At 42.8% G+C, this 23,655-nt stretch overlaps 1 protein-coding gene across 1 annotated transcript; it reads left to right on the top strand.

The window, feature by feature from the left end:
- Positions 1-3,296: 3,296 nt before the first annotated feature.
- Positions 3,297-20,473, top strand: pdgfba (platelet-derived growth factor beta polypeptide a). Its single transcript, XM_061087229.1, has 7 exons — positions 3,297-4,123; positions 11,262-11,364; positions 13,536-13,601; positions 13,750-13,946; positions 15,036-16,263; positions 18,872-19,007; positions 19,505-20,473. The coding sequence occupies exons 1-6, from the start codon at positions 4,052-4,054 to the stop codon at positions 18,997-18,999; spliced, it is 1,794 nt and encodes a 597-aa protein (XP_060943212.1). The 5' UTR covers positions 3,297-4,051; the 3' UTR covers positions 19,000-19,007; positions 19,505-20,473.
- Positions 20,474-23,655: the final 3,182 nt, after the last annotated feature.

The raw sequence follows: 23,655 nt of genomic DNA on the forward strand, positions 1-23,655 counted from the left end.
ACACAGTATAGGACTACATCTCCTTCCTCTCTGACATACTGGGAATTCCATCAACACTGAACTGAGAGCATGGACCGCTGTGAACCTGATACATATCCAAATTGTCACACTCACACACACACACACACACACACACACATACTGTACATTTACACTGCGGTCATAATTGAGATGAGTCGTCAGTGTGCAGGAGCAGCGTGTCCCCACAGTGTGTCAATCACCCTGTGCACAGTGCACAAAGGTATGTGTGTTTGTGTGTGTGTGTGTGTGTGTGTGTGTGTGTGTGTGTGTGTGTGTGTGTGTGTCCGTGTGTGTCCGTGTGGTCCAGGAATAGCTGCCCTGGGCCTGTTTCCTCTGTCTTCCCTCTGCAGGGAGGAAGAATCCAGCGGGACCCCTCACTTCCACAGCGATCCATCCAGTCGTGACCCCAAAATGAAACTCACAGCTTCCTGGAAAACAGAACCCGTCTCCCCTGGACTTGTGCACAGATCTGTCTCCTGGTCAAAGATCTTCTCAGCGCAACACGGACAAAACACACTCAGGACAAACCTGTACGCAGCAGAAGAGATCAAAAAAAGATATGTAAAACGTTTCTCCAGAGATCCAGTGTTTATCAGAGTGCTGTTTTCACTTTTCTTTGCTAATTTCTGAGAAATACTTAACATGTCCACCAGATATTATGAATGAAATGTTGTACAAAAGAATTATCTGAGCTCCACATCTTCTTTAAAGTCTAAGATCATTAACTTTTATGGTTTGAGCTGCGGAGCAAACCCCACCTCCCAAGCAGTCCAAACTTTCTGTTCCTCTTTGTTTTGTTTGACATCCACGAGTTTTCAATCCACACAATAATCCCAGAGGGTTACAACAAATGCAAGGAGAAATTTCACTCACAAAATCATGAACCAAGCAGAATTTGCAGATGACATAATGCAGAGTTGGTGTTTTTAATTAGAGGAAGAGAAACTGAACAGATATATTACAGAAGTTCTAAATGTTCCTGAGAATTTTATGATGAAATCTGGATTAAAACGTAAACAAAAATGAGGCTTCTGCTATTTGGTTTAAATCCCTTCACACATACAAACGTTCACTCTCTACTGGGATGTTTGGAAAAGTTTGAATCAGTTTTCATGGAACAATACCATTAGCTTCTGTTTTCGGGTTTTCAGTCACAATATCTCAAGAACGCCTGGAGAGAATCTGTTCTAATTTGCTCTCAAAATGAACTGATTATAATTTAGTGGTCAAAGGTCAAAGGTCAAACGTTGCTGTGTTTGAGCCTGTTTTGTCTTGTTTCAACATTTTTTATTTCCCTGTCTCCAGACTTGACCTGGACTCCCTGGCAAAAGAAACACTCAGTGGGAACTTCCTGGTTCAATAAATGATTCATACATTATAGAACTGAAATAATTAATATTTACTGAGGCTGTAAAGAGGTTGTTTATTTCACACTTTCTGTCTTTTTAGTTGTATTATATTCACATGAGATAACAACACTTTAAATAAACATTTAATAGAATAAAAGAAGAATCACAACATTACAGTAATCATATTGCAGATAGGAATTAATGCCCTGACATAATGTTTCCTAACTTCCCCTTTAAGAGCACCCATGGGCCCCCGGGTCTCCCTGCTCCTAATAAGGAGGTGGTAAGTCTTTCCTTCCAGAGGAGAGGAGCGAGGCCCCCCGGGGCTGAGTTGAGGACCACGGTCAAGTTCCGCACCGGAGGACTCCTACTTCCAGTGAGGTACTTTCAAAATAAAACCTCATATCTACACTAACACCAATTATCATTAATAGATCCGAGGAGGAATTAAATGTCAGTAGTAAAGTAACTTATAACACCTATACTTTTTACTTCTCCTTTCCACGTAGCTCCGTTGTCTTGTGTCTTTTGAGCTTTTTTAAGTTTGTTTGTCCTTGTTTACACTTTGCTTTTCAGAGGCACTGTGTAGATATCTTTATCTCCCTATTTATATGTGATTTATGTATGTATGTCGGTGAGGTGTATAAGTGTATAAGTGTATAAGTGTATAAGTGTATAAGCTACTGGATGACCTAAATTTTCCACGGGATTAATAAAGTATCTATCTATCTATCTATCTATCTATCTATCTATCTATCTATCTATCTATCTATCTATCTATCTATCTATCTATCTATCTATCTATCTATCTATCTATCTATCTATCTATCTATCTATCTATCTATCTATCTATCTATCTATCTATCTATCTATCTAACTTTCTATCTATCTATCTATCTATCTATCTATCTATCTATCTATCTATCTATCTATCTATCTATCTATCTATCTATCTATCTATCTATCTATCTATCTATCTATCTATCTATCTATCTATCTATCTATCTATCTATGTATCTATCTATCTATCTATCTATGTATCTATCTATGTATCTATCTATGTATCTATCTATCTATCTATCTATCTATCTATCTATCTATGTATCTATCTGTGTATCTATCTATCCATCCATCCATCCATCTATCTATCTATCTATCTATCTATCTATCTATCTATCTATCTATCTATCTATCTATCTATCTATCTATCTATCTATCTATCTATCTATCTATCTATCTATCTATCTATATATCTATCTAACTTTCTATCTATCTATCTATCTATCTATCTATCTATCTATCTATCTATCTATCTATCTATCTATCTATCTATCTATCTATCTATCTATCTATCTATCTATCTATCTATCTATATCTATCTATCTATCTATCTATCTATCTATCTATCTATCTATCTATCTATCTATCTATCTATATCTATATATATATATATCTTTCTTTCTATCTATCTATCTATCTATCTATCTATCTATCTATCTATCTATCTATCTATCTATCTATCTATCTATCTATCTATCTATCTATCTATCTATCTATCTATCTATCTATCTATCTATCTATCTATCTATCTATCTATCTATCTATCTATCTATCTATCTAATTGTAATATGTATATTTTATGTATGACCTGTGTGATATGAATTTGCAATTTACTTTGCAGAACTCCATCATATGTAAATATTTTTTTTTTTCATGATTATTTATGCTTTATTTTCCTCATTCATTCTTTTTGCTGGATGTTTCGTTTGAAATCACTAAATTCCAACGCAATCTCAAACTACCCTCTTATTTTGAAAAGCCATATCGTCTTGGTTTCCGGTGTGCACCCGCGTTTCTCTTGCTTCTCTTTGGAGAAAAGCTGCTCCTCCGCCTGAGCCGCGACCAGAGAGGAGCCGCACCAGAGGCGAGCACATCCGGATCCAGCGGAGCCGCAGCGCGCAGCCGCAGTGTGGGGAGGCAGCAGAGAGACCCACAGTGGAGGGGGGGGCGGAGGCGAGGTGTGAGACATGCAGGAGGAGGCAGATAACCAGGAGAGGGACGTTCAGACCCGAGCAGATGCGACGAGCAGCGCAGTGGATCCCGGGAGGAGAAGAGTCTGACGCGTCCGGAGAATTACGCACGACGCGCTGCTCCAACTTTTACGCACGGACCTCTGGAGTTCTGGGGGTTTCTACTCATGCAATATTATAATTTTTAATTTGTTTTACACTGAAGTGCGATTTTTGAAACGGGGATTCTCGTCACCTGACACGTTCATCTGGAGTTTTGACTTTGAACGTGGACGCATCTTGCACCTTTACGCACGGGGTTTTTCTAGAAATCCCACATTTGGAGACATTTTTGGATCATAACTTGGACTCCTCATCACTCTGCACTGGTTTAACTGGAACTGCGTTTGCTGTTAGATTCCCTCAATCCCACCACCTCGCATTCACGCACCTGTCCCGCAGCTCCAGTGACGTCTCTTTGGGTATGGACACATTCAGACGTCTCGCCTGCGTGTGACTCACCGAAAGCAAATATTTGGTTTTGCGCTTAAAGGCAGCGGCACTTTGCGTTTGGGGATATTCTGACTGTGCGGGACGAGGACCGGTGCAGCCGCGGGGATTGGACGCCGACGAGCTAAATGCCCAGCCGGTCGCTGGCGGCTCCTCGGAGACATGAGGTCCTGGGTCCTGCTGCTGCTGGGGGTCCTGTCAGCGGGGGGTCTTCTGAGGCTCGGCAGCGCTGAGGTAAGACCGCGAGAAGAACCGTGGATTCACATGTGTTGACCTGTCAGTGGACAAGGGGTTTAAAGGTGGAGCCATTACTTGTTACACTTAGTTTATATGAAAGGACACTAGGAGAAATGTCCGGGAAAGATATTGTGCATGAGTTAAACATATTTTCAACATGTCAGAATAATATCATGATGATTTTAACTCATGAATCTGGAAACTTTTCACAACTTCCCCCATTTGAGAGCCAACAACCAACAGGAATAGTTCAATATCAGAAAAACCTTTATCCTCAAGTCTATCTGATTTGATTGGACAGGTTGGGTTCACCTCCATTCCTCCACCTGTTTTTCCTTAGACTTTATTTTGGGCCCTTTACCAACTGAATCCCCTGGATGGGCTGAATGCTGTTGAAAGACGTTTTCATTCCCTGTGACCAGTCTCTCCCTCTGATCTCTAACCAGCCTGTAAACACTCAGTCCTCCTGAGGAATCTCTGTAAAGATGAAGAGAACATCTTCTGATGCACAGAGAGAATCTGACATCCACATTGTGCAGGAGATGTTTTCTACACTTCATCTGAACCTTTTCCATCCTGTGCTGCGCCTGTTTCTCTCCATGGTTCCTTTTTCTCATGTTGCGTGGTCGTGATTCTCCCGGAGTGTTGCGAGGAAGAGTCACAGTGTCATAGAGAGAGAGAGGGAGAGAGAGAGGGAGGGAGAGAGAGGGTGAGGCAGGGCCTTGGCTTTGGGCCGACAGCAGCAGGAGCTAAAATCTCCCCATCAGCCCAGCTGCTGTTTGCACTGTGGCACCACAGCATCAAGGTCCTTGCTGTCACTCTGCTGATGAAATCATTTCTCTCTCTCAGTTATTGTTTTTAATGCAGTGACTTCGTCTTATTAACGACTCATATCCACAGCAGACTCACGTTTCTCTGCTCATTCATACCAGCTGGGTTTCCATATGTCAAGCATTCGACAAAGTACATGAATGGATTCAAAGTGTTCATTCATTAGTTTTTCTCTGTGCCAGTGAATATTACGCATCTTCATAATTAACTCACAGAGGAGGTTTTCATCTTAGTTCGTTTGTCTGTTGGTTTGCAAGATTATGCAAAAACTACCGAATGTCTTAATACGCAACTTGGAGGCTGGATGTGGTGTAAGTCAGAGAGGAAGGCATCAAAATCTGGAGCAGATCCAGGAATGTTTCTATCACTTACTTAAATATTGTGAGATTGCGTTTTTCTCAGATAATTATTCATCGATCTTGACGAGATACTCTCTCTCCGAGTGTCACTCAAGTTACTTCTCAGGAGAGGACGTAGAAGAACACTTAAAGGTCATGTGCCCTTTCAGGTGACCTCTGTGAGGCCGGTGATGAATTGTTCTGTAGCAATGGACTGCCCACGGGAGCATTTCTTTGATGTGTCACCTCTTCCGTCTCGGAAAGTTTTGGCTACTAAAGCTACTTTGTTATGATTTGTTGTGAGGGGACAGGACGTGAAGTCTGGTCTCTGGAGTTTGTCATATGTGTGTTTCTTATCACTGTTGCTTCTTTCAAGTCGTGTAGATGTGGAGAAAGGTGTCATACGTGTGTTTCTTATCACTTATGTCGGATTCTCACCCCCTGGTGGCTGGCTGCAGTATAGGTCATGAACCCCGCCTCCTCCGAGTTAGCAATTGGGACATGGATCAAACTAAATAAACCTTAATGCATTTCTCTCAGACGGTTTCTGTCTTGATAGGTAGTTCGTATCACACAGATGTTAAAAGTATTCATGTTTCTGATAAGTTTGGTTATAATTAATTAGTTAATTGATGATACATCTTGATTGACAGCTGAGACTGACTCGCACAGACTCTGACTTCAAATAACGTCAGAAGTTCAAGATGCTGCAGCTTCATCCACGATGTTTCAGTTACATTTTTGTACAACAGCAGTTCTTGACTTTCAGAAAATTACAATTCACACAGTCCACAGTCCACATTTCCCTCTGAGCTGCTGCCAGAGAGGCTCAGTGCCTTGCACAAGGGGCATTAGGCCGTCGGGGGGGGAACATGTCTGTTATTGGACCTGACCGGTCGTCCTGTAGTCTGCAGGATAATCACGGAAACTATTAGCACCTCCGATGACTTGTGTGCGTGAGGAGATCAGCTGCAGCTTAAGATCTGACAACTTTTCATATTCAAACCAACACTGACCTGACATGTGACCTGAGGGAGAGACGGCATCAGGTCGGTGTGTGAGTCACAGATTCTGAAGTGAGTGTGTGTGTGTGTGTGTGTGTGTGTGTGTGTGTGTGTGTGTGTGTGTGTGTGTGTGTGTGTGAGTCTGTGTGTGTGTGACTCTTTAATCCTCATCTGGTCACAATGTTTCGTCCTGTGATGGAACAAATGGAAATGTCTTTGACATCGTAGTTCTGCCACAACTGTCTTTGGAAAATACTGTGGAAAAGAAATACACAAATGTATGCAAGCCAGGACACACACACTCAAACACACACTCAAACACACACACACACACACACGCACACAAATCATCAGAATTTACAACTGAAAGATCATTTTCTATTCACTGTGCAGCTGCTGTGTCAGCGAGTAATCCAGTCAAAGTGTGTTGCTTATACAATATGCTCTTTAACACACAGACACACACACACACAGACACACACACACACACACACACATTGAGAGCTGTTACGGTTCATTTTATAAATCCATTAAACAGAAGTCAAACACACAACAGCCCTCAGTCACCCGCTCAGTCCTCAAAATGTTCATCATCTGTCGTCCGCATCACAACTGCTGCTTCGACACACACTCACAAGGACACACACACACACACACACACACACACACCCACACACTGATTGGTGGGTTCTGAACAGGTTGCTGTCAGACGGGATGATTTGCTGCTGCCTGGCTTGATCCATTTTACATAAGAACAGCAACTAATCTGTTCGGGGATTTCACGGACTTTGTGTGCTATGTAGCTGTGTGTGTATTTATGTGTGTGTGTGTGTGTGCACATCTGGGTGCCTGGCCGAGTGGAGCTGCGTCATGTGTTAGTGGACATATGTGCTTGTGTGTTTGTGTGTGTGTGCAGCGGGGGGGGGGTTATGCCTCCGTGTGCGTGCATGTGTGTCAGATAGAAAAGCGCAGTGGCACATAAGAGTATTTGAGTGTAAGCCCCGTGTGCTGCAGCATTAGAGGAGAGTCTTTTCTATACTTTCTTTATAAAGAGGAATAAAAGTAGTGAATACAAAAGTTTAAAGTGTAGCTTGACACCCTCACCCGGGGAATCTGTTGTCGTTGCCGTTGTCGTGAACGTCACTCACGTTGAGAAGTTGCCGCTGCTCCTTTGATTTGATTGCAGCAAATTCCATCCTGCACTTCCCTCGGGGCCTTAGCGACACACATGACAAGTGCGACGCTGATAAGATGAACGGTTCCTGAGAAACGTGACACACACACTCACACACTGAGGTTATTAGTTTGGATTCAACTTCTCAACTTTCCCGAACAGCAGATTCTCTTCTATTCGTCTAAAAGAAGTTAAATTGAGTCTATAAACTTTAATGAAGTTTCTGTGACAGCATTGGAAGTAAACTCTGACACCTCAGTGTTATTTGCCCGTGGCTGCTTCACAATAAAAGCCCCCCGGTGACGCCTCACTGCTTCCAGTCTGACTTCCTGCACCTGAGGGCCTTTACCTTGAAGCTAACTATTAACTCAGATGTGGTGTTCATTTACCTGTTTTGACTGTTTGTGTAATGGACAATTTGGCGTCACTCTCTATAAACAGTCTGTGATATCTTTATCTATTCCATCCTCCTCTTCCTCTTTGCTCCTCTTTCCATCCATCATCTCTCCTGCTGTTGGACGGGAGATGTTTATCTCGTTTATCTGTTCTGCTGGTTTGTGTGCACCCACATCTTATATTTGTGTGTGTGTGTGTGTGTGTGTGTGTGTGTGTGTGTGTGTGTGTGTGTGTGTGTCAGTATCAAGTTTGTGCGACAGTCAGTTGGCCATCTGCCACGCCTCTGATAAAAAAACACATGTGTTGTGACAGCGTGGTGTGATTGTGAGTCACTCATCACACACTTGTGATTCTGTGTTTTTGTGTGTGTTTACTTTTTATCCCGTTGCCTCCGACTATACCAATGTGTGTGTGTTTGTGTGTGTGTTAGTGTGCAGTCAGCTGGCCCCATAATTACATTCCATTACACTTCACCTTTCTCCTCAAACATTCCATACAATCTCTTTGCCTTCCAGGCTTCCTCCGAGGCCCCATGCAGTGTGTGTTTTCATGAGTGTGTGTGTGTGTGTGTGTGTGTGTGTGTGTGTGTGTGTGTGTGTGTGTGTGTGTGTGTGCGACCTGCTTGTAGATCATGTCATGCTAGCAGACAGCCTTCTCCTCCCAACAGTTCAGCGACACACACTCACGCAGTGTGCGATATGAGAAACGTTGAGCCCTCAGGCTTCTCTCACTCACCACAAACACACACAGGCCTGTTTCCCTGTGTGTGTTACATGGTTGTGTTACACGGCAAACAAGGAAGCAAGTGTCGGAGTCATTGTGGCTAATTTAGCTCTTCTGCTCAAACCACTATTATTAGCATGTTGTCCAAACGCTGCTCTTTTTTTAACCAGCGGTTTGTTGTCCGCCTTGTGAGGAACTGTGTGTCCCACTCTCCAGTTTGTGTGTGTGTGTTGTGTGTTTGCAATCAACACTGGGGCTGTAATGATGGTTTGTTGCAGAGTGAAAACTGCCCCTGCACCTGTGTCTGTGTGCATGTGTGTGTCTGTGTGTGTGTGTGTGTGTCTGTGTGTGTGTTTGTGTGTGTGTGTGTGTGTCTGTGTGTGGCTGTCTGGACAAACTGGGCGGACAGTTAAGTGGTTAAGCATCCGTATGAGAAGTGGAAAAGATGGGGTGAGTGATTGTGTGTGTGTGTGTGTGTGTGTGTGTGTGTGTGTGTGTGTGTGTGTGTGTGTGTGTGTGTGTGTGTGTGTGTGTGTGTGTGTTTTCTTAACTAGGTCAGCCAGTGGCTCGTGAAAGTCGTCCAGGTGTCATGAGCCACCGCCGCCCCGAGAGAGAGAGAGAGAGAGAGAGAGAGGGAGAGAGGGAGAGAGAGAGAGAGAGAGGAATTCTTTTCATCCACATTCATGAATTATAAATTCCCAAAAATGGTTCACATTCATATTTTGTGCTCAAAGTGACCGATAACCCAGATTTGAACCGAGGACCTCTTGATCTGCACTGAGCTCCACCTCCGGATACTGAGATGAAATACCCAAAGAAAACTGTGATCAAACCTTATGAAACCACATTTAGATCAATGAGAACCAGATTTACATTTGGATCTGCAGCAAATCATAAATATCAGTCCCTTAAACATGTCAGATTTTTTTAGATCAAGTAATGTTTGGTTGGAAATCAAGGAGAAGGTTTGAAAATGTTTTGTTTCACAATATAAATGGAATAAAAACCCAGAATCTAACCCCTGAGTTGGATTAAAGTTATAGTTTTGTTTGGGTTCATTGTAATTGAATGAGGACGAACACAAACATACAGTTTTGATTTGTTTAACCAAAGCTTTGACATAAAGCATTAAGACTCATCAGGATCCGGATCATATTAATGGAAAATCACGTCGCCAACATTTTCATTTGAAGTCCACATATTTGACTTTATCTTTAAAATATCTCCCATTAAAACAGAAGCAAACCCAGTATAAGGACATTTTCATTCATAAATAAAACATCACATAATATAATAACTCATTTATGTTTTGACTTTGATTAAACAGTGTTTAAATGATTCTGCACTTTCATGACTAAACCCTCTGACTTACTGAGATTCAGACCCTTTTTAAATCCTCATGTCTGAGTTCTGCCTTCATCATTAAAGAGGCAACATGTTTACTTATAAACTTCTATAAACACTTCATATCTTGACTCATACATTTTGCATCAAGCGGGAGGACGAGAGTCTTTTTACTTTGCTCCTCATACTCCTCACACTCCTTAATTTGTTTTGGCATCTTTCTGGCATGTGACTGTATCGAGTCCTGTTGCAACCGCTCCGAGATAAGATCGACTTACGGCCGACCAAAGCAGAATGTGACACACAACACTGAGTACACTGCTTTTGATCTGCACGCAGAAACCGCAGGAGTCTCCTGAAGGAGCTGAATCCGAAATGAGTTCCTGCAGCGGCATTCATTAAAAGTTCATTAAGTATCACGGCCCCTTATCTTTGCCCCGTTTGAAAACGCACAACTTGCATAAGTCAGTTGAATAAGAGCAAACAAGTTGTCTGTTGTATAAGAGCAACATAACATTTTGGTTGTGTGTTGTATAACGTGCAGATGTTTTCTAATTTCAGAATAAAGTGGACAAAAGGTGGAATCTAACAAAGAAAGTTGATCTTGATCTTGATGCTTAGTGACGGCACAGAAATGGACGAGATAGAGAGAAAGTGTGTGTGAGAGAGAGAGAGAGAGAGAGAGAGAGAGACGGGGTGAGAGGGGCGAGTTTCCTGTCTTACGTTTGAGGGTAAACAGACGAGGAGAGAGAGTGACAACAGCAACAACACACACAGTCACAAGCATCACTTCCTCTGCAGGAGGAAACAGAAGTGGAGCAGGAGTTGAGATGGAGGTCTGAGATGTGTGTGTCTCTCTCTCTCTCTCTCTCTCTCTCTCTCACTCTCTCTCTTGAAAAACACACTTTGAAAAATCATCAGAGGAACTATCCCCCTCTGAAGGACGTAGTCGGCGCCATCATGTAGTTTTAGTTTTTTTATTTTGTGTATTTAATGATTGTGTATATCCCTTTTCCTCAGTGGCTTCATCTGAATTCAAAAACCTGCAACATATCATTAAAGTCGTTGTATTTTATGCACGTTACAAGTCGACTGGAATCACTCGATTGCTTCATTTCACAACTGATGACTGTGCACGAGAACTATGACACATGGAGGGCTTCACCCTCACCGGTTATCTTATCTAGTGTCAGGGGGAAAGTTGAGGTTGGACAGGTCTTGTTACCTCATTATAATTTGGGACGTAGCTGCATATTCACCAGGTTCACTGTATCGTTGGTTGTTTGTGAAGTAAAGTCTGATTAAACCTGTGTCTGTCTCCACAGGGCGATCCTCTCCCTCCGTCGCTGGTCGACCTGGTGAGGAATTCTCCCATCGCCTCTGTGGACGAGCTGAAAGTGCTGCTGCTGCAGGAGGCCGATGGAATAGGTACTACACACACGCACACGCACACACACACACACACACACTAATTACACAGACGTGGAGGAGTTGAATCTGTGTGAGGCCTGAAGACATAGGAATGCAGTAAGAGAGTATCATGCCAAGCACCATGTTAAAGCAATATTTACCCGAGACAGCAGCAAGACTGATGAACCAGCTCGATGTGTGTGTGTGTGTGTTTGTGTGTCTGTGTGTGTTTGTGTGTGTGAGAGAGTCAGAGAGTTAGAGAGAGAGAGAGAGGCTGTGACCTTGGTGAGCGTCAGACAAACTGAGACAGAGAGACAGAGAGAAACTTCACAGCACAAGGTCACTGCATTGTTCTCCTGCTCTGGATTCCTCTCTCAGTCCTGAAATATAGATGTGTCTGTGTGACAGACACACACACACACACGCACACACACACACACACACACACACACACCCGCCCTACATCTCCGACCCCAAACAGAGTCCAAACAAACTTGTGCACACAGTCAGACGCATGCCCACGCAGCTGATTAAAAGATTCATTATAGACGTATCCCTCTGAGGAACCAAGTCACACATACATATATTAATGGATTGTCGTTTGATCATTTCTTTTAATGCATAAATAACACGGTGACATAACAGCCACCGTGGAGAGGAACCAACAGAGGGAGGGAGGCACGAGGAAATGACGCCGACTCTTTGTATCTGGGATCATCTTGAAACCGAAGCCTGAAGTTTAAGCTAAACTAGAACGTTTCACTTTTAAAGATCTCGTGCTTTCCTTCCTCTTCTGTCGTGCTTCCATATCTGTTGTTAAATTGTGGGTTATCATTCCATATATATATATATAGCTTCCATATCTGTTGCTCCTCATGTTAAATACCGGGTTTTAGCATTGACTGTATTTAAACGTAGAAAGTGAAGCTGATGCGGAAAAAATGCCTGAAACTCTCCAATGACCAGCAGAGGTAGCAGCTAGTACTGTCCAATGGGTGCAGGTTGCAGGTGTAAGTGGGCGTGTATGGTCATTAAGCTCCACCCCCAACAGATTTCAGACCATCAGTTCTCAAATCAATTGGAGAGGTCCGGTTGGTTTAGTCGTAGCAGCGTCACTCACGCCAACACAGCTCGTACTGACCAATGGGCGCAGGTGTAAGTGGGCGTGTAGTGTCATTAAGCTCCACCCCCCTGCTCCCCCGAATATGATTACTTCTGGTTTCAAAACAACTGGATGGCGCAGGACAAAATGGCAAACTGGAGATTTCAAACCATCAGTTTTCAAATCAATGGGAGACGTGACGGTTGAACACTTTTTCAAAACACTAATATTGGATGGATTTTGATATTTGTTAAAGATATTCATGGAGCCAGAGGTGGGAAATAAACCAATCAAATGTCTCCTCTGCTCAGATTTATGACGTTAGCATCCGTCTCTGCTGTGTTTTGTTTGTAATTAGCAACAGCGAGCATGACAACACGCTAAATTAAGCTGCCGAACACTAAGAATACAGTTCAACCTGCTCAGCGTCGTTGTGTGTTAGCATTCAGACTTCAGCCGGGCAAATAAAAACATGACCTTATAATAATCTGTGAGCACGGATCTGAAAAAGAAACTGTTTCTGAGAACAATAACAAACTGTTCTCCTTTCTGCAGCGGGCAGTTAATTAGGGCTAACAGGCACACCGAATACCACCTACACACACACACACACTAACAGACACACACACTCCAGAACGCACATGCACACACACATGCACACACACAGTGACCAAAGGCAATCCACACCGGGGTTATAATTAGCACCGGGGGGCAACAGTATGAAATGACGGCATGTTCAAACACACACATTCACCCACACTCTTTCAGAACCACACATGAGTTATATTTAACAACTCATATCTCTCCTCAACAGTTTTCTTGACGGCAGCGAGATAAATTGTAGCAGAAAATAGCCTAATTGTTTTAGCAGAGCCAGAAAAAAAAAAACGTCTTCCTGTGCAAAGTGAACAATGAGCTCGGCTGAAATCTGCTGGAAAGACCTCACACGGCTGGAAGAGTTCTAACGTCACTCGTGAAAGTGCTTTACAAGCCGACGCTGGAAAATCCTAAGTTGATTTGATCAAACTCGCTAATTGTGTTTTTCTCTCATCTCCTCTCCCGCCCCCCCCCCCCTCTGTTTCTGCAGAAGAGGAAGAGGATGAGCACGACTCTCTCACTAACCACACCCACGGCAGATACAGCAGAAGCCTTGGTAGGTCTCCACATCTATTTGTGTCCCTTCCTGTTTATATGTCTGTTTTGAATCCTTCTCTTTCTTCCGTCCGCCTCTCATCACTCTTGTGCTCGTCTAATGTCTCCCTCTAATGCCCCTCCCCCCCCCCTCTCTGACCCTTTCACAGTGGAGGCGCAGATGGCGCAGCTGGCGGTCTGTAAGGTTCGGACGGAGGTGATGGAGGTGACCAGGTCCATGCTCGACCGCCGCAACGCCGACTTCATCCTGTGGCCGCCGTGCGTGGAGGTGCAGAGGTGTTCGGGCTGCTGCAACACCAGGCACCTGCAGTGCACCCCCACTGTCACCTCCAGCAGATTCCTGAAGGTGTGTGGAGACGTTACAAGTTAGAATACAGAATCAGACTTGTGATGAAACTTCACTTTCCACTGCCGCAGTTAAAATGAATTATTAGGATGTTGGGAAACAACCAATCAGATGTCTTTGCTGCATGTTTTCATTATTACTATATACTGCTATTATATTGGTATAATTACTATCATATATAAATATATATTATGTTATTTTATATACTATATATACTGTACTATTTTTATATACTGTCTAACAATAACATTACCATCATATCATCAGTACTATTACCATCATCTTGCCACTGCACCTTATCTACCTATTTATCTTGTGTTTCTGTTTTTATTCTTTCTACCTCAATATTTTTTATTTTATTCTATTGTATTGTATTTTATTGTATTCAAATATACCGGCTGCTATGACGACTTAATTTCCCTTCGGGGATGAATAAAGTAATCTATCTATCTATCTATCTATCTATCTATCTATCTATCTATCTATCTATCTATCTATCTATCTATCTATCTATCTATCTATCTATCTATCTATCTATCTATCTATCTATCTATCTATCTATCTATCTATCTATCTATCTATCTATCTATCTATCTATCTATCTATCTATCTATCTATCTATCTATCTATCTATCTATCTATCTATCTATCTATCTATCTATCTATCTATCTATCTATCTATCTATCTATCTATCTATCTATCTATCTATCTATCTATCTATCTATCTATCTATCTATCTATCTATCTATCTATCTATCTATCTATCTATCTATCTATCTATCTATCTATCTATCTATCTATCTATCTATCTATCTATCTATCTATCTATCTATCTATCTATCTATCTATCTATCTATCTATCTATCTATCTATCTATCTATCTATCTATCTATCTATCTATCTATCTATCTATCTATCTATCTATCTATCTATCTATCTATCTATCTATCTATCTATCTATCTATCTATATTTTATATCGCACAGGCAGCTACATTTTGTTCTGTTTTGTAAAACAAAAAAGTCAGACTGGTTTTCTTGAGTTTTGTGTCTGAGTTTATTTCTCTAATGTCTCTTTTCTCTTCTCCAGGTGCTAAAGATCCAGGTCATCAGCAGTAAACCTCACTACACCAACGCCATGATATCAGTGGAGGACCACGTCAGCTGCAGATGCCTACCTGCCACATCTTCCTCTTCGTCCTCATCGTCCTCTTCGTCCTCTTCATCCTCTTCATCCTCTTCATCCTCTTCATCCTACTCGTCCCTTCCTGTCGCTAACACCCCTGTTCCGAGCAATCCCAACCCGCCTCCGCCTCCACCACAGCAGCCTGCCTCCTCCTCCCACCTTCCCCTGCCCCTCCCACGATCCGTCCACCCTGCTCCGCCCAAGAGTCCCGCCTCCAAGGCTGACCTCCATCGCCACGACGACCTGAAGCACAACCAGCAGCGCTACCGTTCCGAGGAGCGCGAGCCGGCGGCCAGGCAGTGGCAGCAGGGCAGCTACACCCAGCTGGTGCACTGGACGCAGCCCCGGGTGCACCAGGGCCCCGCCCACCAGCCGCTCGCCGGCGTGCTGGGGTCCGTCAGCAGCTGGCCGTCGGAGGCGAGGGCGGAGCATAGCGTCATGGGAAGTACGCAGCAGCTGGGGAGCGGGTCCGAGGGCAGCAGGGAGGAGGGCAGCGTGGCCTCCAACACTGAAGGGCATCACCCGGATCACGCCCAGAGGCAGCAGCAGGTACTGCAGCATCAGCAGAGACAGCAGCATCAGCAGCAGTATCATCATCAGCTGTACAACCACGGGGGGGCCGCGGACCCCCAGCTGAGGACGCAACATCGACTGAACGCTCCTCAGTCCGACAGCGCCTCCCCCCCCGTCAGCCCGACACACCCACCCGCTTCGGAGCTAAACCCCACCCTCCCTCTAACCACCAATCAGAGAGACTCAGTGACCAGCCAAATAATCACACAGGTCACACAACAGACTGAGACTGAAGCAGTCAGTCAGAGAGAAGGGAGCGAGAAGGAGGAGAGCGGCTCGGCCAATAGTGGGGACTCGGCCGCTGCTGAGCCGGCCAATCAGGGGAGAGAGAGAGACTCTGAGCCGGCCAATCAGGGGAGAGAGAGAGACTCTGAGCCGGCCAATCAGGGGAGAGAGAGAGACTCTAAGCCGACCGTGGAGGACGGTCATTTCACAGAGGAGGAGAGGAGGCTCCGACTTCTGGAGATGGTACAGAGCGAACCGGATAAACAGACTCATCTTCATCCTCATCCTCCTCATCCTCCTCAGCAAAGACCAAAGACGACCACGTTTATAACAGGTGCTGCTCAGCTGTGTGAGAACGTGTGTGTCAGTGTGGAGGCTCAGAGGATCCTGATTCCATCCTGATTCCATCCTGAATTCATTCTGATTTAATCCTGATTGAGTTGCACATTTCAACAACCTAGCGATTTATATGGAGGACCATACATGACTTAAGCATAAATAAATAAATAAATAAATGTGGAAATATATTTAAGACATTTATTTAGACATTGCTGTTGTTATTAACATATTTATTTCTGTATTTATTTATACATTTATTTATTTATACTTAAGTCATGTATGGTCCTCCATAGATTTACAGTCCTTTACATGAAATATAAAAGGTATCAGATGTAAAAACAAAAGAAGACAATTCAAAAAATTTGGCTTTTAATAAGAATTTAGTAATAAAACGTGTGACAGTGCAGTGTAAGAAAGGAGTAATTATCTGATTCAATAAAAGCCCGTGGCAAACAGGAAAGAATTCAGCATCGTGAAAAGATTCTCTTGGAGCTCCTTCCACTAAAGAAGCTAAACTCTGCAACTCGATGTTTAGTCTCGACACAGAAACACAGACGTGTCCCAGACGACCTGAAGGGTCTGAATGTTCATAACGTAGACGTACAAGTGATGGTGTGGCTGAAAAACCTTATGAATAGATACTGATTCTAACACCTGGACTCCACGTATCGGCTGAAACTGAGAACTGGTCTGATACCAGTGCATTTAAACAAATAGCAAATCACTATTCAAAGTATTATAACAGCTGCTAACCCCGTATGGAAGAGTTGATAGATACTATTGTTGTCTAGCTCAGATCAAACCCTGTAAAAAACAAATACGATTAACATAGAACTCCCTGTTTCTCAGTCATAACTGAAAAGGAACATAAATAAATAAATCTAGGAAGAGGCCACACACAATTATTACTGAGAATCTTCACAGACAAGAACTACTTCCTTTAAAAAGCTCTAAACTGAACTGATGTCTTACATATGATACACGTTTGCATGTTTTTAGATGTGGGACATGTGGTAAATGCAATACCAAAAATACAGAATGAGCACAGGTCACACATATACTTAGTGGAGCACATACATCTGCAAAGACCTAACAGACCCTTTGACTTCAATCAAAATGCACCAAATTACACAAACTTTTAGATTTAAACTTAATTGTTCTCTGGGAAAACAGTGAAAAGGTCAAATATAAAACATCCTTGACACTGGTTTGGTTTAACACCAAAATAAACATTTTTGTGAACCAACAAAGTAACAACCAGGAAGGAAATTATTACCTTCTTGGCACACGTAATGCTTTCTTTGAATCAACCTCTTATTACGCATGCTTGTGATTTATTAGTAAAGTTATCAACAATAAAAACCGGGCCTTTGTGTATTCAGTGCAAATATTCCAGACACACCTCTTGGCGCGGTTCACCAGTGTTGCTCCGGGCCAAAAACAATAGTTTGGAAGAATCTGGAAGACGCAGGACACAACGCTACACGCCGGAGAACTTGTTTGTACAATCGCTGCCCTTGTTAGTTGTCGTCGAGGACAGATTTACAGGAGGGTTGACAAATGTAATGACTGCTGTATTTCAGTGGTCATGTGCGTGTTGTAATTTTTATATGAGCGGTTCACGTGTGGTGAGAGAATCGGTGTGAGAGTTTCCCAGGTGCCGGAAGCAGCTCCTCGTACACGTATGACCGTAAACACCAGGTCCACGTGCGTCCTGCTATTCTTCCTCATCCCCCTGAGAGCTGAGCGCTCAGACAGCTGCACTTCCCAGCGCTCCGGGTTCCACTCCAACCTGCAAGGCTTTGTTGTGCAGGCTCCAAGGTTATCAGCTGCCCTTCAGAGTTCAGCCAGAGCCGGAGCTCCACGCCGCTTTCTGTTCTCCACTGCTGCTCTGTGACGCTGTTCACACTGAGAGGAGACTGAGACACATCTGGCTCCTGCTCCTGATTTAAATTTGTTTTATTACTCAAAAGGGTTCACATGCTCTTAAGTTCCAAAAACACAAATTCAGACGGTCCCCTGCTGCAGCTCCTCTGTTCAGCCTCTGTCTCAAACACTTGGACTGAGCTCCTGTCTCTTTAAGGCCGCCCCCCGCTACTGATAAAGCCCACTCTCTTGTGATTGGTCAACCGAATACATAATAATAATGATAATAATAATAATAATAATAATAATAATAATAATAATAATAATAACACACGAAATTTGAAAAAAAGTATAATATAAATATAAGTGCAAAGGCATTAAATTGAAGAAAAGACAGACATTTCCAGCGATGCGATAAAACAAATCAACGATAGAACAAGACAAAAATAAAATCTATACAAATACCACAAATCCACAAACAACCACAATACATCACAATAAAGGAAAAGGAAAAACAAATATCATATAAAATTACTTTTTTTGTTTTGTGTTTTCTCTCAGTATTAAGTCTGTATTTTGTTAATTTGGTCGAAGGACACTCACATCAACATCTACCTGTTTTCAAATACAGGTTCAGCCAATCAAACTACTTGGTTATGGAATAATTGTTTTACTGCTTTGTTTGTTGTTTACTCTCATATTTACCTTATTGTCTCTTTTTGTGTTGTCTCTTCCAGTCGTGTCTACTGTGGCCCCCGTGTCCTCCGCTGCTCGCCAGGCTCCGTTCCGTCCGGCTTCCCCTCGCCGCCGGAGGAAACATCGCAAACGCATCAGCAAAGCCGCCCTGAGAGCCATGATCATGTAGAGCTGCAGGTGAGAGGAGGATCTTTTTGTTTTTACGTGACTATGAGTATTTTTGATGCAGTGAATCGGCTACAGGGAGGTTGTTCTGTAGCCGGGCTTGAAACCTGATCTTGATATTTGACTTTATCCAATTAATGAGTGAGAGAAACGTGCACCTGTACAGACTTTTTACAGAAGACCTGAATGGTTCATAACGTAGAAGTACAAGTGATGGTGTGGTTGAAAACCATATAAATAGAGATTTTGTGGGATAGAGACCCACTTCACTTCACAATGAGTGAGAGAAAATCGATCAAAATCTCCAATTATCTCCTAATCATGATACAGTTGATATTTACCAAAGCAATACAGTGATAAATAAACTGAATAATGTGATAAGGAGATTTACCTGCTGCTGCTTATATGTTTCCTCTTGTAATCAAATTCTGTGATACCGAGAAAGAAATGTTTAAATCTGTAAATATTTAAGGTACAAAAACAATCTTACAAATCTTTTTTTCTTATAGGAAACGCTGAAGCTGATCCAAGCTTTCCAAGCGGAGAGATGAAGAATGTGGGATTCTTGAATGTGCCGCCGGTCGACTCTGTGGACGGAGGTGACGGACGCTGCTGCTGCTGCTTTCTGATTGGACGGCTCCGGACTAAGTTACCTTTCCTGCTCCAGAGCTGCCGCAGAGCGTCCGGTTTCGTGGATTTGAGAAGAAAAAAAACAATTTAAAAAGTGCAATCTTATGAACTCGATGGACTGGAAGTTACTCGTCACCCTGAACACTGGATCTATAAAACATCCCGTTAACGTGGATGGATGGAAGCTCGTCAGATTCCCAAAGCTAAGCTGGTGCGCCCTTGCAGTCGGCAGCCATTGATTGGCTCCTCTGACTTCCAGCTCGACTACTGATTGGCTCCTCTAACGATGACTCGGACTAAGATTTCACCGTTTGGGGCTGAAAGTGGAAACGTGGAGAACTGGATTTCTACACTGGGACAATAACTGGAAACGCAGCTGAGGCCTCGATGCCAAACCTTACTGTTATCTTACAATGTCTAACTGTATCTAACACTGGAGTAGCCGTACACTGATCATTACACTGACCTTAGAGAAGTACTCCGCCGTGTACTGTAGCTTCATGTACTGGAAAAATATCAATAACCTGCTCTTTTTGTACTACTGCCGGATCCAAACGGAATAACAAACAAATGCCTGCCTAGATAACCTGTTATGAATATCCACGTTAAAGCAAGTCTTAAAGACCTGGCTGTTAGAGATCGCTGTTATAGCCAACACTGTATAAATGCTTTTAGAAAAAAAACGATATCCAAGGGGGGGGGGGAGACAGAGAAAAACTTTATTTCTTAACTTATTTAAAAAAAAGTGTAATTATTGTTGCAGACATGTTTCAGATTATAATTATTGGTTGTACAACTGTTACTGTTATGAATGTTATTTTTAATATAAAATAAAAATGTTCAACAAATATACAGTTCAATTAACGTCGGCTCTGCTTTTGTTTCACTTTTTTTTTATATCTCTGCCCAGGAGGTTATGTTTTCACCCCTGTTCCTGTTGGTATCTCATGTGAATCTGCAGGATCTGAAGGGGAGGGGCTAGATTTGGGGTCACGGAAACCTTTTAATTTACGTTTGACCAATCACGTTCGAGTAGTTGCAGGTCTTAAATTCATCAGTATCCATATAAAGAGAGAATTACTCTTTGTGTTTCGTTTGGAGAAACGTTTGACTTTTGTGACAAAAGAGATTAGTCGGACTATAAATAGTGTAATGTGAACAGAAGTACTAAAATATTGGCCGTTGCCCCAAGAGGCTCATTCATTGTCAGACGATGGACGATGGATTCAAATATTGCCATGAAAATTAATAAAAGGATGTGCCATTACATTTTGGTGCAGAACTGGATCAATGGGATAGATTTAGGAATATTTTTTATGTCTTTTTCAACATTGCATTTGTTGATGTTTTACCCAACATGTTTTTAAGCTTGTTTAGGGGACTGATATTTATGAGTTTGTGCTATTCAGGTCAATTCAATTTAAATGTGGTGTCCTGGTTTTGACTAGATATAACCTCCTCAGTATCAGTGGTAGAGCTTTTCACTTCAGATCAAGACGTCCCCAGTTCAAACCTGGTCGCCCGCTTCACTTATCTAACTGGAGTCAACTCTAAGAAAACATTAGGGTTCTTCTGGGAACTTTTAAAACCCAGTGAGTGTGAATACCAGAGCGTTGAGATGAAAACCAATGGAGATTATCCATGAAATATAATCATGTCTCTTGATGATTAAATTATATTTATTAGGGGGCTGATATCTAATGATGTGTGAAATTTGGTGCAACTTGATTTACACCTTTGCAGAGATATGAACTCTCCTGAGGGCGTCTTTGCATGTTATTTCTGTTAAATTAATGTATGCATATGAGTACAAGTGCATGCATTTATTTAACTCTTAAGTGAATGTGTGTGTGTGTGTGTGTATGTGCACTTGTACAGTCGACCCATCTTTGCCCTACGGCTGCTCGTCCTCCTCTGTCACGCGAAGCAAGCGGGGGGGTCAGCAGAAACGTCCAGTTGGTATAGCAACCTGTCGACGGACACGTCAACAGACAAGTATCGTATGGTGAAAGAGAGATGAGGGAGCGGGGGGAGGGAGGGGAATGGGGGAGAGGGGTGTCAGTCTCAGGAATGGTCGGAAGATGAACGACAGAGTGAGTGAGAGAGAGAGAGAGAAAGACGGAGAGAGGGAGAAGGGAGAGAAGTCAGGGGTGACGTGAGGTCAAACATCAGGGGAAAGTGAGAAGGAGGAAAAAGGGAAAAGGGACAGAATAAAAGAAATGTGCCAGAAAAATATATATGAGGGAGAAAACGTAGAAGCAGCGAGAGAAAGATGAACACTTGTCAAAAAGAGAGAGAGAGAGAGCGAGAGAGAGAGAGAGAGAGAGAGAGAGAGAGAGAGAGAGAGAGAGAGAGTCAGTGTAAATGTCATTCTGTGGAGCGACGGGGTTTCCCCTGCAGACCTGACGTGGTCAGCACATTCTCCTCGTCCAGAACCATGAGTCAGCGTTACCAGGCCTCGAGGAACATAAACACAAAATTAACACACAAATACACACACACACACACACACACACACACTCTAATAAGACTATGGGAATATGGCAGAACATGACTGTAAATTCAAGTTATGTGAAAAACTCAAAACTATGATTTTTTTGCAGGATATATTCAGGATATATATCAGTTTTAAATTCTACTATAGAACTTAAACTATTTCACAGCAATGATACGAATGTTTCCAAGACTTTAAAACCCGAGGTGAAAGTGAAGCCAAAGACCCTTTAAGCTTTCTGAAATAAATAAATTAAACACCACACAGGGCAATCACAGCAGAGGATGTCGTTGTGAGTCACGATGAAATATGTCACCAGACAAATCTTGATTGTTAAATGAAAACACCAAGACGCCACACGCTGCTCGAAAGTGGCAGCTATTAATAAGAAGGAAGAAATAAAAGAAAAAGATGATTTATATCCGATGCTTTTTTTTTGAAGCAGCAAAGATTCGCACAAAGTGATGTTGTGTGTTTGTTCCTCTAACTACGTGAGGAAGTGGTGGCACGGTGGTGCAGTGGTTCGCCCGGTCCCTTACCAGTAAGAAGGTTCTGGGTTCGAACCTGTGGGCCTTTCTGAGTGAAGAGTGAACCACGATTCTTCAGCAACCTTCAAAGTATAAATTGTAGAGAAATAATGAGATCAAACAAGGAAACTGGATTCAGACGTTGGTGATTTGGATCAACAGATGAAGATTTGGGATAAATTAAGAAATTGTCTGTTCCTCCTTCTGTCCTGAGATGCTCAGAAGAAATTGTTTTGCCAGTTTTGCTGAGCAAACTTTTTCAACACCCGGTGGATTCTGTGAAAACACAATGTCCCCAAGATCGAATCTGGAAGAGTTTCTGGAAAGATAACGTTGATTTAAAGGTTTCCACCAATAGTAAAATAGTAAAAACTAAATCTGCTCTCCTCTCCTCTCTCCTCTCTCCTCTCTCCTCTCTCCTCTCTCCTCTCTCCTCTCTCCTCTCTCCTCTCTCCTCTCTCCTCTCTCCTCTCTCCTCTCTCCTCTCTCCTCTCTTGGGGAAGATGGGGAACTGAATATTAAACCTTTAATTTGAGAAACTACAGTGTGTACAGATGTGTGCATGTACATGCGTGTATATATATGTGTGTGTGTATGTATGTGTGTGATATACGTGTATATATAGAAAGGAAACTATATGTATTATTTACTAACCTTGTTTGTTTGGGTTGTTATGGGGGTTGATGTAAGAAGTGTATTTGTTCCTGGAAATGCACAATAAATAGATTTTGAAAAACCTCTCCCTTCCTCTCCTCTCCTCTCCCCTCCTCTCCTCTCCTCTCCTCCCCTTCCTCTCCTCCTCCTCCTCCTCCCGGTCATGAACCCACGGTCTGGTCCAGCAGCCAGCAGGCGTCTAGGTGTGAGGTTGTGTGGTGCAGTGAACCAATGAGGGTGAGCCAGAGTTCAGCCGGGTCACAGGGGCCAGACGGACTCCGTGCACATGCATGAGGCGGCCTGCACCCCCCCCCCTCTCCCCCCCCCGTGGCGTCCTGCCAGACCTGCAGTGTCC

The sequence above is a fragment of the Limanda limanda genome, chromosome 2 (assembly GCF_963576545.1).
Source record: "Limanda limanda chromosome 2, fLimLim1.1, whole genome shotgun sequence".
Taxonomy (NCBI): Eukaryota; Metazoa; Chordata; class Actinopteri; order Pleuronectiformes; family Pleuronectidae; genus Limanda; species Limanda limanda.

What these genes read in the sequence shown, in the direction of transcription:
- pdgfba (XM_061087229.1), top strand. Translation starts at nt 4,052, where the DNA reads ATGAGGTCCTGGGTCCTGCTGCTGCTGGGGGTCCTGTCAGCGGGGGGT. An exon ending in GCAGGAGGCCGATGGAATAG is followed by an intron (nt 11,365 to 13,535) that starts GTACTACACACA and finishes CTGTTTCTGCAG; the next exon opens with AAGAGGAAGAGGATGAGCAC. An exon ending in CCTCCAGCAGATTCCTGAAG is followed by an intron (nt 13,947 to 15,035) that starts GTGTGTGGAGAC and finishes TCTCTTCTCCAG; the next exon opens with GTGCTAAAGATCCAGGTCAT.